The 16,143-nt window shown below is 42.1% G+C and overlaps 1 protein-coding gene and 1 long non-coding RNA gene across 13 annotated transcripts in view; one reads left to right on the top strand and one right to left on the bottom strand.

Annotated features, from left to right (window-relative positions):
- Positions 1-16,143, top strand: part of NOVA1 (NOVA alternative splicing regulator 1) — a 288,715-nt gene that overhangs the window by 233,440 nt on the left and 39,132 nt on the right. For 8 of the 12 annotated variants that reach the window (XM_061611545.1, XM_061611544.1, XM_061611535.1 and 5 more), the window contains one exon: positions 6,726-6,797. The exons of 3 other annotated variants lie outside the window; for them this stretch is intronic. In XM_061611545.1, the coding sequence (XP_061467529.1) occupies positions 6,726-6,797 (72 nt within the window). Of the gene's footprint in view, positions 1-6,725; positions 6,798-7,657; positions 7,878-16,143 lie in introns of those variants that run through there. One more of the 12 variants, XM_061611542.1, reaches the window with a different exon arrangement.
- Positions 6,990-8,878, bottom strand: LOC133377450 (uncharacterized). The gene is made up of 3 exons (XR_009760711.1): positions 8,751-8,878; positions 7,782-7,880; positions 6,990-7,288 (listed from the first exon to the last, which is right to left on the bottom strand). It is a non-coding gene; the product is annotated as an uncharacterized LOC133377450 (long non-coding RNA).

Raw genomic sequence — 16,143 nt, 5'->3', positions numbered from 1 at the left:
CTGAGCCTAATGGAATCCACTGGATTCCTGAATGCCCTGGGGGAGTTCCTAGTAGATAGAGAGCAGGTAACCCTGTTGAAGCCCTTGTCACACTATGGAACAGCGAGGCATATTCAGCTCTTGACATGGTTGCCCCTGAGCACCCTCTCTGGCATTGCAGAGCCCAGTTTGCCCCTTGGTACATCAGTGAGCTAAGGGCAATGAAAACGGCTGGATGACAGCTAGAGTACAAGTGGTGAGAGACATGCTGTATGGATGATCGGGCATGAGTAAAACATCATAACCATGTCTACTGTGTGGCAGTGAGGGTGGCAGAGAAGGCCCACTTCTCTGCCTCTGTCTCATCCTCAAGTAGCTGTCCAGTGGAACTTTTCCATATTGTCAGGGGTCTGTTGACATCAGCTCCAAGAAATGGAGTTTCAGAGCCTTCGGAGATCCACTGTGAATTGTTTGCAAGGCACTTTGAGGGTAAAGTTGCTCGCCTCCATAGCAGTCTTGATGCCCCATCCACATCTAGTGTAGTCCCCAATGATGTGTCCAGTGCAACGTCTGCTGCAACTTCTTGGGAATGATTTCAGTTGATGCAGTCTGATGACATAGACAAGGTGATTGCAATTATGCGGCCAGCAACATGTCCTCTCCACCCTTCTTGGCTTGTTAAAGCTTCCAGAGGGGGTTTGACTGAGTGGATCCAGGGTGTTGTCAATGCATCATTGCAGGAGGGAGTGGTTCCAGCTGCCCTGAAAGAGACGGTGATTTGGCTGCTGCTGAGAAAGCCCACCCTGGACCCACTGGTTTGTGACCATTACCAACCAGTAGCAAATACCCCCTTCTTAGGGAAGGTGATTGAGAGGGTTGTGATGCAGCAATTGCAAACTGCATTCTGAGTTCAGGCCTGGTTATGGGACTGAATCGGCCTTGGTCGCCCTGATGATCTTTATCAGGAAAAGGACAGGGGGAGTGCAACCCTGTTATACTTACTTGATCTCTCAGTGACTTTTGATACCATTGACCATGGTATCCTGGGCTGACTTGGTGAGATGGGTATTGGAGGCACCGTTTTACAGTGGTTCCAATTCTATCTCCATTATCGTTTTTAGAGAATAGCATTGGGTGATTGTCTTTCAGCCCCCTGGCAGTTGTGCTGTGCAATGCCGCAGGGTACCATCTTGTCCCCCATGCTGTTTAACATCTATATGAAGCCCTTGGGAGTGGTCTTCAGGAGATTTGGGGCGAGGTGTGAGCAGTATGCTGATGATACCCAGATCTGTTTCTCTGTAACATCTGAATTGGGAGAGGCCATGCAAGCCCTGGACCACTGCCTGGACTTGGTGGTGGGCTGGATGAGTGCCAATAAACTGAGTCTGAATCCTAGCAAGACGGAAGCGCTGTGGGTTGATGGTTCTCAAGTTCGGATAATTGGTCAGTTGCCTGCTTTGGATGGGGTCATACTCACTCTGAAAGGCAGGTCCATAGTCTGGGGGTACTCCTGGATCCATTTTTGTCGCTAGAGGCCCAGGTGACCTCAGTGGCTAGGAGTGCCTTCTACCAGCTTTGGCTGGTAAGACAGCTGCAGCTGTTTCTGGACCGGGATAGCCTGACCACTGTTGTCCACGCGCTGGTAACCTCCAGGCTGGATTGCTATAATGCACTGTATATGGGTCTGCCCTTGAGGTTGGTCTGGAACTGCAGCTGGTGCAAAATGTGGTGGCGAGACTGCTCACTGGGGCAGGGTATCGTCAACATGTCACTCCACTACTGAAAGAATTGCACTGGCTGCCCATTTGCTACCAGACCAAGTTCAAGGTTCTAGTTTTGGTGTACAAAGCCCTATAGAGCTTGGGACCAGGATACCTGAAAGACCCTCTTATCCCTTATATGCCCAGTCGATCACTGCACTCTGAGGTGAGGGCCTCCTGCACATACCATTCTGTCAGAAGGTCTGTTCTGTACAACATAGGAAACGGACCTTTAGTGTGGCGGCACCTATCCTGTGGAACTCCCTACCCTTAAATATTAGGTGCCATGTCTGTTATCTTTTCGGCACCTATTGCAGACCTTCCTCTTTCAACAAGCCTTTTAAGTTGAGACCTTATCCCAGACTGCATATGTGTTGGAATTGCTTTTTAATACGTTTTTAAACCTTCTCTTTTTTAAAACCTTTTTTTTTCAAAAAAATATGTTTTGAAAGCTTTTTTAAAAAAATTTTTAACAATGTTTTGTTTTAATGTATTTTAAGGTCTGTTTTTATGATGTTTTAAAGTGGTATCAGCTTCCGCCTTCATCAGCTGCTAACATACAAATGCTGTTACCAAGGTGGCAGTTATAGAGCTTTGAGGATGGAATGCTCAGAGGGGCTTCATTTGCAGAAGCTAAGTAGTGGTGGTACTGTCCTCCAAGTTCAGGCCATGTGGTGCCAATGTGTCCAGAGAGTAAATCCAAAAGTTCTCCCTTTTGGTCAATGCTGCTGGATCTGCTGGCATCTCTATCGCTGTAATGGAAAAGTCCAACAGGCTGTGAGCCTCGATGTTAAAATGCTTTGCAACTGGTTGCCCCCCTTTTTTTGTCAAAATTCCGAATTGTGGTTCCTGAAGCACGTGCGTAGGTCATTTGTGGTCCACAACAGTGGTCAGGCTATCCCGGTCCAGAAACAGCTGCAGCTGTCTTACCAGCCAAAGCTGGTAAAAGGCACTCCTAGCCACAGAGGTCACCTGGGCCTCTAGCGACAAAAATGGATCCAGGAGCACCCCCAGACTATTGACCTGCCTTTTCAGAGTGAGTTGGCAGCTGATGAAGGTGGAAGCTGAAATGTTTTGTTAATATAATAAAAACTTCTGTTTCGTTAATCACAATTACGTTTATATATATATATATTAGGTGATTAACGGAATCCTTATAGGGATCCAGAGCAAGCTTGAGTGAAGTTCTGTTTGTTGCTTTCTAAACTGTCTTAGCTAGCTAGCTAGCTAGATAGATAGATAGATAGATTGCAGATTGCCCTTGACAAAGGGTTATGTTGGGCTGCAATAAAAATCTTCACTCTCTGCTGTCTTCTGGTTTGGCACCTTGAGGGTTTTCCTCTCTTTGGCTGGCGCATTAATAGGAGCATCATTTCTTTTAATAAAGATGCAATTTAGATAATACAGTATGTTTGATAATTGGGAGGTTGAGTTTAGGGTTCTAAAGTCCACAACATTTAATGTGGGACTTTGAGCAAAATATGTTCTTCCTCCAAGAATTATTGTGAAGATAAATATTTTGAAAAAAGCAGTTAAAACATAAAATAGAATATATAATTTGTACAATAATATAGAAATTAATAAGGTAGAGGTGTGCTAGTTCAAATCATTATGTAAATTTTAGTTGCAGCCCACTGCTTTTTCTTCATTGGCTTGTTAGCACTCTAGACTATAGTTCCACATTCTCCAAAGTTCACTTTACCTACGCACTATCTTCTGAGATAATGGCATGTCACCCCTGATTAGGTTTTTCAAAGAAGCAATTTTTCTTCAGCTCCTTTTTCCCCACTGCTTCTCCATCTATCACACAGTGTTCTTTCTTTTAGGCTTCTACGTCTTTAACCTATCCTTCCCTCAGGTCCCTGCTTCTTGATGAACTGCCAGATTTGTCCTCCTTTCAGCCTCGTGGACCTTTTTCCCCACTCAGCTTTACTCCTTTCACCCCTGCATTCATGGCTCTTTCCTGTCAACAGCACACAATCCCTCTCATCCCTACATCCCATATAACATTTTCCCTATTCTCTCTTTTTCCTTGGCTTCTGCTTTTCTCATCTCCATACTTCTTGTGCTAGTTTTTCTCAAATCTTGCCTTCTCCACCCATTTCATCCTTTTACATTCCTTCTTTCTATAAACCGCTTATTGTGTGCCATTTTCTCCTTCCACTGTGGCATCCACCATTCTATTCAGTGATCTGGACCCTCAATCTCTTCCTGTCACTAATGCCTCTAACTTCCTTCCAGCAGAACACAGGACCAATGGAAATCAAGAGCTTTATGAAATGCTTCCCAGCCAAAACAACCCTCACTGTCCTTACAGAAGTTGTGTTCACAAATACAGTATTGCTCATATTATGGAGTTAGGATGGATGTGAACTTTCCATGACATCAATTCAGCCGAAATGGAAATGGGCTCCCTTCAAGTCAATCCTGACTTATGGCTACCCTATGAATAGCCCCTCTGAGGCTAGTCCCCCCCAGCTGACTAGGGCCTGCTCAGCTTGCCACAGCTGCACAAGCCAGCCCCTTCCTTGTCCACAACTGCCACCTGGGGGCAACTGGGCTCCTTGGGACTATGGCTTCACAGGTGGCAGGGCACGTAACCCCTGAGCCACTCACTGTGGGGGTGATCTTTAGCTGGCCCTTTACACCCAGGAGACACAAGCGGGGATTTGAACTCACAGACTCTGGACTCCCAGCAAGGCTCTCCTCCCCACTGTGCTATACCAGCTGTCATGCTAGCTGTATATATTAGGCTAAACATTATAGCCAGCTAAAGATGAGCCCCATAGTGAGTGGCTCAGGGATTATGTGCCCTGCCACCTGTGCAGCCATGGGCAAACTGCCTAGTCCTAAGGAGGCCAGTTGCCCCCCAGCTGGCAGTTATCGACAAGGAAGGGGCTGGCTTGTGGCTGAGCAGGCCCTAGCCAGCTGGGGAGGACTAGCCCCAGAGGGAGGAAATGGTAACCCCCCTCCGAATACCGCTTACCATGAAAACCCTATTCATAGGGTAGCCATAAGTTGGGATCGACCTCAAGGCAGTCCCATTTCTATTTTCATACAGCTAGCACACTGTGTTCCTTTCTGAGAACCACAACTCAAGGACAATGTTAACAACTGGAGAATTGGTCTCCCTGTCCTCTGTCAATAGAAGGGATAGATTTTAAACCTTATGAAGACAGAGTTACGTTGAAAATTAGCAAAGCATTTCATTGGTGTAATAGCAGTTAAGAAATGAAATAAGCTATTTTCAGATGTTAAATTTCTTTTGGACGTTTTCAAAGGAAAGGATATGTAAAGCATGTCCTGCTTTTAAGCAAGGTGGTGACTCGTTGGTTTGTCTCCAACTATTATTCCAGTTCATGGGTACCATTCCATAACAGGGTGTAGGTTTCATTTTAATATGCCCTATCTGTCTTCTCATTTTATAAATTAAGCTACAAAATATTTTAACAATTAGACAGAAACATTATCATGCCATCCTTTGGTCTGTTTCAGATAGAGCCATTCAGGCCAGTTAGAAGTTCTCTAATTAAATTCATAGGTTTATATCTATGATTTGTTTTTAAAGAACTGAAATTTAAGCATAGACATGATTCAAATGCTGATAACTCACAGCTGCCTCACATTCTGCAGCTCTCACATTAATATCTACCAAGAAACATTTCTACGGAATTGCAGTTTCAGGAACTGTAGCATTTGCCACATTGATCAACCATTCCTAGATATAGTATTTGATGTATATTGATAAATTATATAAATTATTTACTGCAAAGTATTTAGATTCCTTTTTACTTTCATTACAATTGCTATTATTGCAAACATTTAAATACTCAAAATTTTGTTTAATTATTTTTTTAAAAAACACTATTCAATCTTCAGTTGAAGTATGGATGTCTCAGTAAAATTTAAAACCTGACCATTGTGATTAGACCATGTTGAAGAGCTGTGCATATATTTCAAATGAATGATTATTTATTAGCAAGTATTGCTAACCTGATGTTTTATGAAGAAGAAATATCAACACATAAGTATTTGTTTTAAACATTGACTAATGGTACATTATTAACAATTTCTCTTCTTAGTTTAGCATTTTTAACATAAATGATAAATATGTTGGTGAAGTTCTGTTGTAATGTTTGTAATTTTATTCATGTCATGATTTGCTTTAAAGAAAAATAAATAAATATTGTAGAAATGTATTGCTTTATAAACTTTGGATTGGATCCAGACTTGCCCATCCATTCACATAAGGGATGAAGATCCAGTAGCGGCTCCCACCAGAGGAAAGGGTCAGGGTGATTTTCACCAATTCCCCCATCACTTGCAACCCCCAACACACCTCCCATGCTGGTCCCAAGAAGAGGGATGTTCTTTGACCCTTCAGAACAACTTTTCAGGGTTCATCAGGAGCTTTGGGGCAATAAGTGAAAATCACTCCATTTCTTCAGCAGAGCATCCTTCGGGTAAAGTTCTGGATCCAATCATTTGACTAATGCTTTTAAGATATGGATCACTATGGAGCCAACTTTTTATAACAAAATGAAGATGGAATGAGGAGAGGAAAATATATCAGATACGAGCTTTAATCTTTCAAACATTTTTATCAGATTTGTGGTTATACAGCATATCTGCTCATTGAACTTGTTGGAATTTGTGTTCGTTTCTACTAGCTTTTACTTTCCCCAAGAAACAAGTATGGGAAAGAATATATTATTCATATGGTCAGCATATTTTATTATTTTGTGAGTTTACCATCTTGATTTTAAGCCATTAATTTGTTTTACATACATATGCATGCATACTTACATGCATTAGTTATTTGCTTGATTGGCATTAAATTCCATTAAGTTCCAATGACGAAGAAAAATTTAAGTCTCAGGCTTTTTCTATTTAATTTTCAACTACATTACATTTGTTTAATTTTTTTTAACTGTTCAGTCTAAGGCTTGTTGAGGTTGATTTGCTCCTGAACTGCTTTGTTCCCAGACATTGCCATCATCCCCAACTACCACCAAGTCCTCTCCATCTGATCCCATGACCACCTCCAGAGCTAATCAGGTACAGTATCATTCTACCATCTACACCATACTTTTCACGAGTGGCAGCTTACAAACTGGAGAAAAAGATATGGTGGGTTAAGGTTTTATTTGTTCATTTGCATATATACACCCATAATCATGGATATCTAATGCTGTTGCATCAATAATATTATTTTTAACTTGGCAAATGAAACATATTATTAAAACGTCTACTTGAAAATAGGTGTACATAATGTTATAAATATAACGTGTAATAGTGTTATTGCAATCCAAATAGCCCTTCAGGGGTATACATAGTTTGCTTCTGCTTGTTGGATCCTCTCACTTATTCTCCAACAGCTGTTCCTTAGTCTGCATTAGGGGATTGCTGTATTGGCCATGACTTCTCAGGTAGCTCAGGGAAGTGCTGTCAGAAAAAGATGAAGCATGTACAAAGCTCAGCATGTAGTTCTTTGGATTGAGGTCTATATGTTTAATGGGTATTTCACAGTGTGGAACCAGAGACTGGGCCTGTTTATAATGAAAAATAAGTTTCATTTGAAAAAGATAATAAAATTGTTCCTGTAATCGTAATTCATGTGTACATATTGAGTCAGGGAGGAGGATTTTATGAGCAATTACAGTCCTAGATTAATTTTTTTAAAAAAGTTAAAGTCCTTGTGTGAAATGAATTTGGTTGTTTTAACCAAAGTGCAAAGCTATTTTAGCTTTAGCAATGAATAATTATTTTGTTCTTCCATTGCATTTAATTCACAATATTTTTCTCTACAAATTTTGATTAAGCTCATAAGATACTTTATTTACTTTTCATTCTGTGCATATCAGAATAATATTTAGGATAAAGTTTGTTTTACATACAAAATATTTTTTTGCATACAGAAAGTGTCTTTTGCTCATGAAAGGTATGGAACATTGTGGAAAAAAATGAAGCTAAAATCAAGGATGTTTTTCTTATTGTGGTAGCAGAAAACCAAGAGAACTGCTATAGAACTACCTATTATACCTCTGGGAGAACTCTTGCATAAGCATGTCAAGACAGCATGAGCAGCTCTTTTCCTTTCCTTCCACTCATGGTTCTTTGGATCCAACTCTATATAATTATCTGAAAAATAATTAGGAGTGTTTTCATCTAATAAATATTTATTTATATTCATTTTACAAATATTCATGCATTCGCTCAAATATTTAAATTTCAAACATTTTAAATGAACCATTGTGAAGTAGTCATACTTGTGCTCCATATTAAAAGCCAGTATTTGTCAGATTATAAAACCTGATTATAAGAATAAATCTGCCACTTTCATGTCTGGGTTTTAAGCTTCCTCTAGCATCTAACCAGAGAGAGAATGCTGGACTAAATGGAGGACACTGATGCAGCAAGGCAATTCTTACTTTTTATCGTGTGATAACTGCTAAATAGTAATCTGTCTGCAAATAGTTGATGATATGGATCAGTACAATAAGCATTCTAAAACTGGCAAAACAAAAAAGTATAATCCAAGGAGGAGGATAGTGAAGTATTGTATAATTCCATCTGATTTAGAATCATTGATATACCAATTTGTACACTAGAAGTGAATTGATAGGGTTTTTTTTAAAAAAAATTAGTTGTGTCTTTTCTAGTCCAGTGTATCATGTTTGAGGTGATTATATCATATATACTATATGTATATTTAATAATAATAATAAAATTTTATTTCTAGGCCGCCTATCTGGCCGAATTAATGGCCACTCTAGGCGGCGTACATAGACTAAAATATAACATAGAGTAAAATATAACATATAATACTAAACAAAACCCCAGTAGTCTATAGACATCCCGAGCAGCAGGTTCACGCACACATACACACACACGGTCTCTGGCCCCTTCAGCAGTTGCTGCTTCTGTAGCTGGAGAGAGACAGGGCCCCACCCTTCCAGGCCAGGTGGAAATCAGCCAGAAATGCAGGGAGCAGGTCTTGCAGAAACTCACACAGGTAGATGGTCTCTGGCCCCTTCAGCAGTTGCTGCTTTTGTAGCTGGAGAGCGACAAGGCCCCTCCCTTCCAGGCCAGGTGGAAATCAGCCAGAAATGCAGGGAGCAGGTCTTGCAGAAACTCACACAGGTAGATGGTCTCTGGCCCCTTCAGCAGTTGCTGCTTTTGTAGCTGGAGAGAGACAGGGCCCCGCCCTTCCAGGCCAGGTGGAAATCAGCCAGAAATGCAGGGAGCAGGTCTTGCAGAAACTCACACAGGTAGATGGTCTCTGGCCCCTTCAGCAGTTGCTGCTTTTGTAGCTGGAGAGCGACAAGGCCCCTCCCTTCCAGGCCAGGTGGAAATCAGCCAGAAATGCAGGGAGCAGGTCTTGCAGAAACTCACACAGGTAGATGGTCTCTGGCCCCTTCAGCAGTTGCTGCTTTTGTAGCTGGAGAGAGACAGGGCCCCGCCCTTCCAGGCCAGGTGGAAATCAGCCAGAAATGCAGGGAGCAGGTCTTGCAGAAACTCACACAGGTAGATGGTCTCTGGCCCCTTCAGCAGTTGCTGCTTTTGTAGCTGGAGAGAGACAGGGCCCCGCCCTTCCAGGCCAGGTGGAAATCAGCCAGAAATGCAGGGAGCAGGTCTTGCAGAAACTCACACAGGTAGATGGTCTCTGGCCCCTTCAGCAGTTGCTGCTTTTGTAGCTGGAGAGAGACAGGGCCCCGCCCTTCCAGGCCAGGTGGAAATCAGCCAGAAATGCAGGGAGCAGGTCTTGCAGAAACTCACATTTAAATTCATATATCTATTGGACACTCTTGAACAAATGCAAATGAAGAAAGATGCTTCAGTTAAATGGGCTTCTGAAGATGTCTCTACATTTTGTCATAAACACGTTTTATTCTCCTGACCACTTCCACCTTGAAGTCTATCTATTTCAGCAGCAGCACATAAGACAATTTTGGTTGTGCTGTTAATTCTGCTGGCAATTGTTTCTAGATTAACTTTCAGCACCATCATATTGCCAAGTATCTGCACTGTGGATGCCACATGAAAGTAGGTTTCAGCTCGGTAGTTTTCAAAAACAACTGTGCAGATGTATATTTTGCTTTTCAATTTGTTTAGCAAGAAATGCTGCATTCATAACACTTAGGATAAAGTCCAAAGTTTAATAAATAAATAAATAAATCCTAATCCAAAACTATGGCTGTGGCCAGGAGGTCTCTCCCACCTGCCTCCAGGCAGAAGTATCACTAGAAAAAATAGCATTTTACTACTGTCAGCCCTAGCAGTTTCATCACAGCTTTCCACCCCCTCCTCTTGTCATGAGGGCAATCAATCAGGACACAACGATTAGCATACACATACAGCCATGGTAGAGCATTAGTAGATCAGCTTCAGGCTAAACCTAGTAGCCTGGTGGATTAAATAACAGATTATGTGTTCTGAGCATGCTGAGAGCTGTTTCCTTCAAAGACATACCTCCTCATAGCTCTTAGCATGTTCTGATAACCAGGGAGGAGGCAGGGAGTGTTCACTACTTTGAGGAGCTTTGTTCTTTTGGTTAGGCATTTGTTTTGTGACCTTGTGTGTGAGAGAGAGAGCACTATGGTGGATAAAGTGTGAGTCTCTTCCTATAATAAATATATTTAGTATTTTTGGTTGCCTCTCCTGGTTGGGTCACATCACTCATTAAGGTGTGTCTCTGGCAGTCCCCTTTCCCCTGGAAGACCAAATTCTGGCTTATGTTGCAGTGTCCCCAGTAATGGGTCTTCTCATTTGCTTCTTGTTTGCTTTTTCTCTTCTTTCCACCCCCTTCTCCATCACTGCTCTTGTGCCTTCAGTAACAGTTGATGAGGTGAAACAATCCTGCACAATCCAATGTATGTTTACTCTAGGTAATGTGTATAGGATTGCAACCTCTGTCTCTCTATGTGTGCGTGTGCGCATGCGTGTGCATGGAGGGGTTCAACTGCTAAATTTCTAGGGAGGAGAGAAGGGTGAGAGTTCAGATATACTGCTCCCAATGAAGGTGTGGGAGGAGAGAATTTGGATCTTAATGGATTGCTATGATCTGTTTCAAGGGGGAAATCAAACATGCATTTTTAAAATCAAAGATTAAATACATTTTCCTGCCTACTATGGTCTACTGGATTCAGTGCTGCTGTGGTATTATAAGGTCTTCCCTTCTTTTTCTTCTCTTAGCAACTTTTATTTTCTACGCCAATTAAATTATTTTGCAAAGAAATCTTGTCATTTCTTTCTTCGCTCACCCCTTCAACTTCCCTTTGCACTTTTTCTGTAGTTTGAAGCCAAAGTCATTTGGGTTGGCAGTCTCTTTCCTTTGCACATTTTCTTTCCTGATTCCAAACCCAATCCCAGCCCTCTCTTGCACACACACACACCACACTCCACCAATTCATAATCAGCAACAGGCAGTCTGGAAAAAGACTTATCATTATTTATTTATTTATTTATTATTATATTTATAACTCACCTATCCTCCAAGGAGCTCAAGGTTGCATTAATGATTCTCCTCTTCTCCATTTTATCTTCACAACAATCCTATAAGTTAGGTTAGGCCGAGAGATGGTTACTACCCCAAATAGCCACTGAACTTCATTACCAAGTGGTGATTTGAACTCTTGTCTCCCAGGTCCTACTCCACTTAATATCCTTCCACCTTACTTCACATTATTGAAAAGAAGATATGGAAAACAACAAGCAGTGTGGGGGGTATTCTTTTCCCCTAGGGCTGGAAGCTTATTAGGTCCCTTGTTAACAGTCATGTGTAGCACCTTTGACTAACCAATTTATGCTGCAATCCTACATATGCTTACCAGGGTCAGGGAGTAAGCCCCATGGAATTATTGGACATGGGTAGGAGCACAGAGTTACTATGGTGTAACCCTACTCCTGCTCATATATGATTATTTCATAATATACATGGTTGTTGCTGTTAGTGTAGCCTTAATAGACAGAAGTGCAGTCCCTGAAATAATCTACTGGAGTGCAATCCTATACATGTCTGCTCAGAGTTAAGTGGAATGGACTGCCTTCAAGTCAATTCCGACTTATGGTGACCCTATGAATACAGATTTCATGGTAAGCGGTATTCAGAGGGGGTTTACCATTGCCTCCCTCTGAGGCTACTCCTCCCTAGCTGGCTAGGGCCTGCTCAGCTTGCCACAGCCACAAGCCAGCCCCTTCCTTGTCCGCAACTGTCAGCTGGGGGGCAACTGGGTTCCTTGGGACTATGCAGCTTGCCCACGGCTGCACAGGTGGCACGGCACGTAACCCCTGAGCCACTCACTGTGGGGGTGATCTTTAGCTGGCCCTTTACACCCAGGAAACACGAGAGGGGATTTGAACTCACAGACTCTGGACTCCCAGCCAGGCTCTCCTCCCCACTGTGCTAAGTATCATTGAATTAAATGGGTACATGTATGAGACTGCAGATTAAGTTCTGCCTCTGACAGAAATGCACTGTCAGACATAGGATTTACGAGACATATAATTTTCTGGACATGTTGAAACAATGGAGGGGGTGAGGAATTTATGTGTTAATCTAATCTTATAGTCATCAAGGACCCACAAGTAACTTATTCTTTGTTGCAGCACATAGAAATGAGACTATATTTCTAATTGCAAGAGAGGAGGTAAAATTTATTCCAGTGGTTTACTTTGGATACATGCATTTTCTGTTTACCTCTAAGTTACTTGTCTGTGACAGTGCAATCCTACATACATGTCTGTTTTGAAGTAAACCCCAATGAGCTCAATGGGATTTACTCCCAGGTAAGTAGGATAGAAGATTAAGTTACATCTAAATTACACTGTTGACAAAAATAAAGTATTTGTACAACTGCAGTGCTTAAGTGTCTACTGTTTCCATACACATGAGAAGGATAGGGAGAAAACTAGACATCTTTGGCTCCAAAGCAGTCCCACCAGGTCCAGGGATCACCAGCCACCAATATCCTTATCCATCACCTGGTGCAGATTTTCCACTCGAGCGAAGCAAGACACTTTTGATGACAAAAATAGATCTGCCAGATTGAAATAGATCCAGGTAATGCAATGCAGGATAACCTGAAGTTAAGATACCACCATGTCAAAATCTGGAATATTTGAAACTGGCTGAGAGTTATACAGTAAGCTGGGTTTCACTGCAGCTTCCTTTAATGTCATTAGGATCTTACCTTTCTTCAAAGAGGTATCAGTAACCTCTACTACCCAATTAGTCGCGCTTGATCAAACTGAAGGGAAAAGGTCAGTCATGTATTACATAGGCCTCACTCCTCCAAGAATTCTGCTGATATCTTCAGTCATCACAAACCTAGCTCTGCCAAACCTTCACAATGATGTTGTTTGTTATTTGATTTGTTGTAAATGTGCATAAGAGTTATAGCTGTATGAAATTTATGCATTTATATTCCAGACACAACCTCTGAACAGTGTCATGACTATAAGAAAGCATGTATTGAAAGTTTTCAGCAGCCAAACATTTGGGCAAGCTGCATTCCAGTTTAAAACGACTGTCCTTTTTAGCCAAATGATTGGCTGCTGTGAAAACGTTCAAAACTCACACATATGCATTAATGACTATCTGGACATGTGGCCTTGATGTGTTCCAGTAAAAGAGTTTAGGCAGAAACATGAAAACTTTTGATTATCATTTAAACAAATTATTCAACTGTTCTTTTATAAGTATCAATAATATGGAACTTAACACATCTAATTGCATATTTCTTGTATTTAGGAATCTGTCAAGAAAAAGTCATTAACAATCCTGATATTGGAAAACCTTTAAATTGTTCAAAGTTAATGATGTGCAACAAGTAAATGAAATATTTATTCTTATTATTCTTATTATTCTTATTAGATTTATTAATCACTTGTTACTCAAAGGTCTCCAAGCAACTTACAACACTGTTAGAAACAAAAATAAATATGCTATAAAACAAAACAATAAACAACAATATCCCCATACAGCCATAGGTAGCTTTGGCAGCATATTAATAACAAACAACATCATCTGAGACTATCAAATGCCTGGGGAAAAAGGTAAGTCTTTACTTGGTGCAGAAAAGATGTCAATGAACGTGTCAGGTGGACCTCACTCAGGAGTGTATTTCATAGATGGGGAGCCACAACTGAAAAGGCCCTCTCCCTTGTCACTGCCCTCCAAGACTCCTTCAGAAGAAGGATTTAGAGAACGGCCTCAGAAGATCTAAGGGTCTGGTAGGTTCATATTGGGAAAGGCATTCCACAAGATATTGGGGTCCTGAGCCATAAAGAGCTTTATATGTCAAACCAGCACTTTGAATTGGGCCCGGAAGCATGCAGGTACTAGTGTAACTGGAACAGGATTGGTGTTATATGATTTGCTCACCTTGAACCTGTCAACAATTGGGCAGCTGTATTCTGCACTAATTGAAGCTTAACATCTGTCCCAGGAAAACTGGTAGAAAGTATTATTAAACATAAAATAACCAAGCAATAAAAGAGCAACCCTTGCTGAAGCAGAACCAGCATGACTTCTGCAAGGGTATGTCCTGTCTCACTAATCTATTAGAGCTTACAGACACACTTGGATGAAGCAGATTATCTAGATCCATTCCAATCGGGCTTCAGGACTGGACATGGAACTGAAACAGCCTTGGTCGCCCTGGTGGAAGATATGAGGAGGGCATTGGATAGGGGAGAACATACCTTCCTCGTCCTCCTGGATCTCTCAGCGGCTTTCGATACCGTTGACCACGGTATCCTTTTAAATCGCCTAGAGGGACTAGGAATAGGGGGCACTGTTTTACGGTGGTTCCGTTCCTATCTCTCAGACAGGCACCAATGGGTGGCATTGGGAGATGAGGTTTCAGACCCTTGGTCTCTCAACTGTGGAGTGCCACAGGGTTCTATCCTCTCCCCCATGCTATTCAACATCTATGTAAAGCCGCTGGGGGCCATCATCAGGAGTTTTGGGCTGCAGTGTCACCACTATGCGGATGACACTCAGCTCTATCTCTCGTTTAAGTCCTTGCCAGAGGTGGCTGTGGATACCGTGTCCAAGTGCCTGGAATCCGTTAGTGGATGGATGGGAGAGAATAGGCTGAAGCTAAACCCCAACAAGACCGAGGTACTGCTTGTGGGAGACAAGAGAAGGTTGGGAGATATAGACCTGGTGCTTAATGGGGTGAGATTACCCCTAAAAGACCAGGTCCGCAGCCTTGGGGTCATTCTTGACTCCCAGCTGTCCATGGAGGCTCAGGTCTCGGCAGTGAGCAGGGCAGCTTGGTATCAATTACATCTGATACAGAGGCTACGACCCTACCTTCCTGTCCATCTGCTCCCACGGGTGATACATGCCCTGGTCTCCTCTCGCTTAGACTACTGTAATGCGCTTTATGTGGGGTTACCCTTGAAAACGGTCTGGAAATTACAGCTGATACAGAATGCGGTGGCACGTCTGATTAAGAACAGCCGTCGCCGCGATCACATAACTCCGGTGTTAGTGGACCTACACTGGCTACCAGTTGTTTACCGGGCCCAATTCAAGGTGTTGCTGTTGACCTTTAAAGCCCTATATGATTTTGGCCCAGTTTATCTGAAGGAGCGCCTCCAGCATCACCAATTATTCCGCCTGACGAGATCAGCCACACAAGACCTCCTCTTGGTCCCGCCAGTCAAAACAGCCAGGCTGGTGCGGACCAGAGAGAGGGCATTCTCGATTGTGGCCCCCACCCTCTGGAATTCCCTTCCTTTTGACCTTCGACATGCCCCCTCCCTGATGGGTTTCCGCCGGGCCTTGAAGACCTAGCTATTCAGGGTTTTTGGGGTGGATTAGTTTTTATGATATTATTAATTGGAAGGCTGGTTTTAGATTAATTATTGACTGTTTTTTTATTCATATGTTTATTTATTTTATTTATTTATTTCGTTCAATTTATATACCGCCCATAGCAAAATAGCTTATTGTGTTATTGTACGTCGCCTAGAGTGGCCGTTAATTCGGCCAGATAGGCGACTCACAAATAAAATTTTATTTATTATTATTTTATTATATAGATAGAGGTGATCCTGTTGACATAGTGTACTTAGACTTTGAAAAAGCTTTTGACAAGGTACCTCACCAAAGACTCCTCAGTAAGCTTAGCAGTCATGGAATAAGAGGAAAGATCTTCTTGTGGATCAGGAAACGGTTAAGTAGCAAGTAGGAATAAATGGACAGTTCTCCCAATGGAGGGATATAGAAAGTGGAGTCCCCCAAGGATCGGTACTGAGACCTGTGCTTTTTAACTTGTTCATAAATGATCTAGAGCAGTGGTTCCCAACCTGGGGGCTGGGACCACCAGGGGGCCCGTGAAGTAATCCAGAGGGGGCCGTGAACAGTTAATAAATGAATTATTTATTATTA

Source organism: Rhineura floridana, chromosome 2 (assembly GCF_030035675.1).
Source record: "Rhineura floridana isolate rRhiFlo1 chromosome 2, rRhiFlo1.hap2, whole genome shotgun sequence".
Classification (NCBI taxonomy): Eukaryota; Metazoa; Chordata; class Lepidosauria; order Squamata; family Rhineuridae; genus Rhineura; species Rhineura floridana.
The sequence above is the reverse complement of the archived record's forward strand: the minus strand, read 5'-3'. Positions and strand labels throughout refer to the sequence as shown.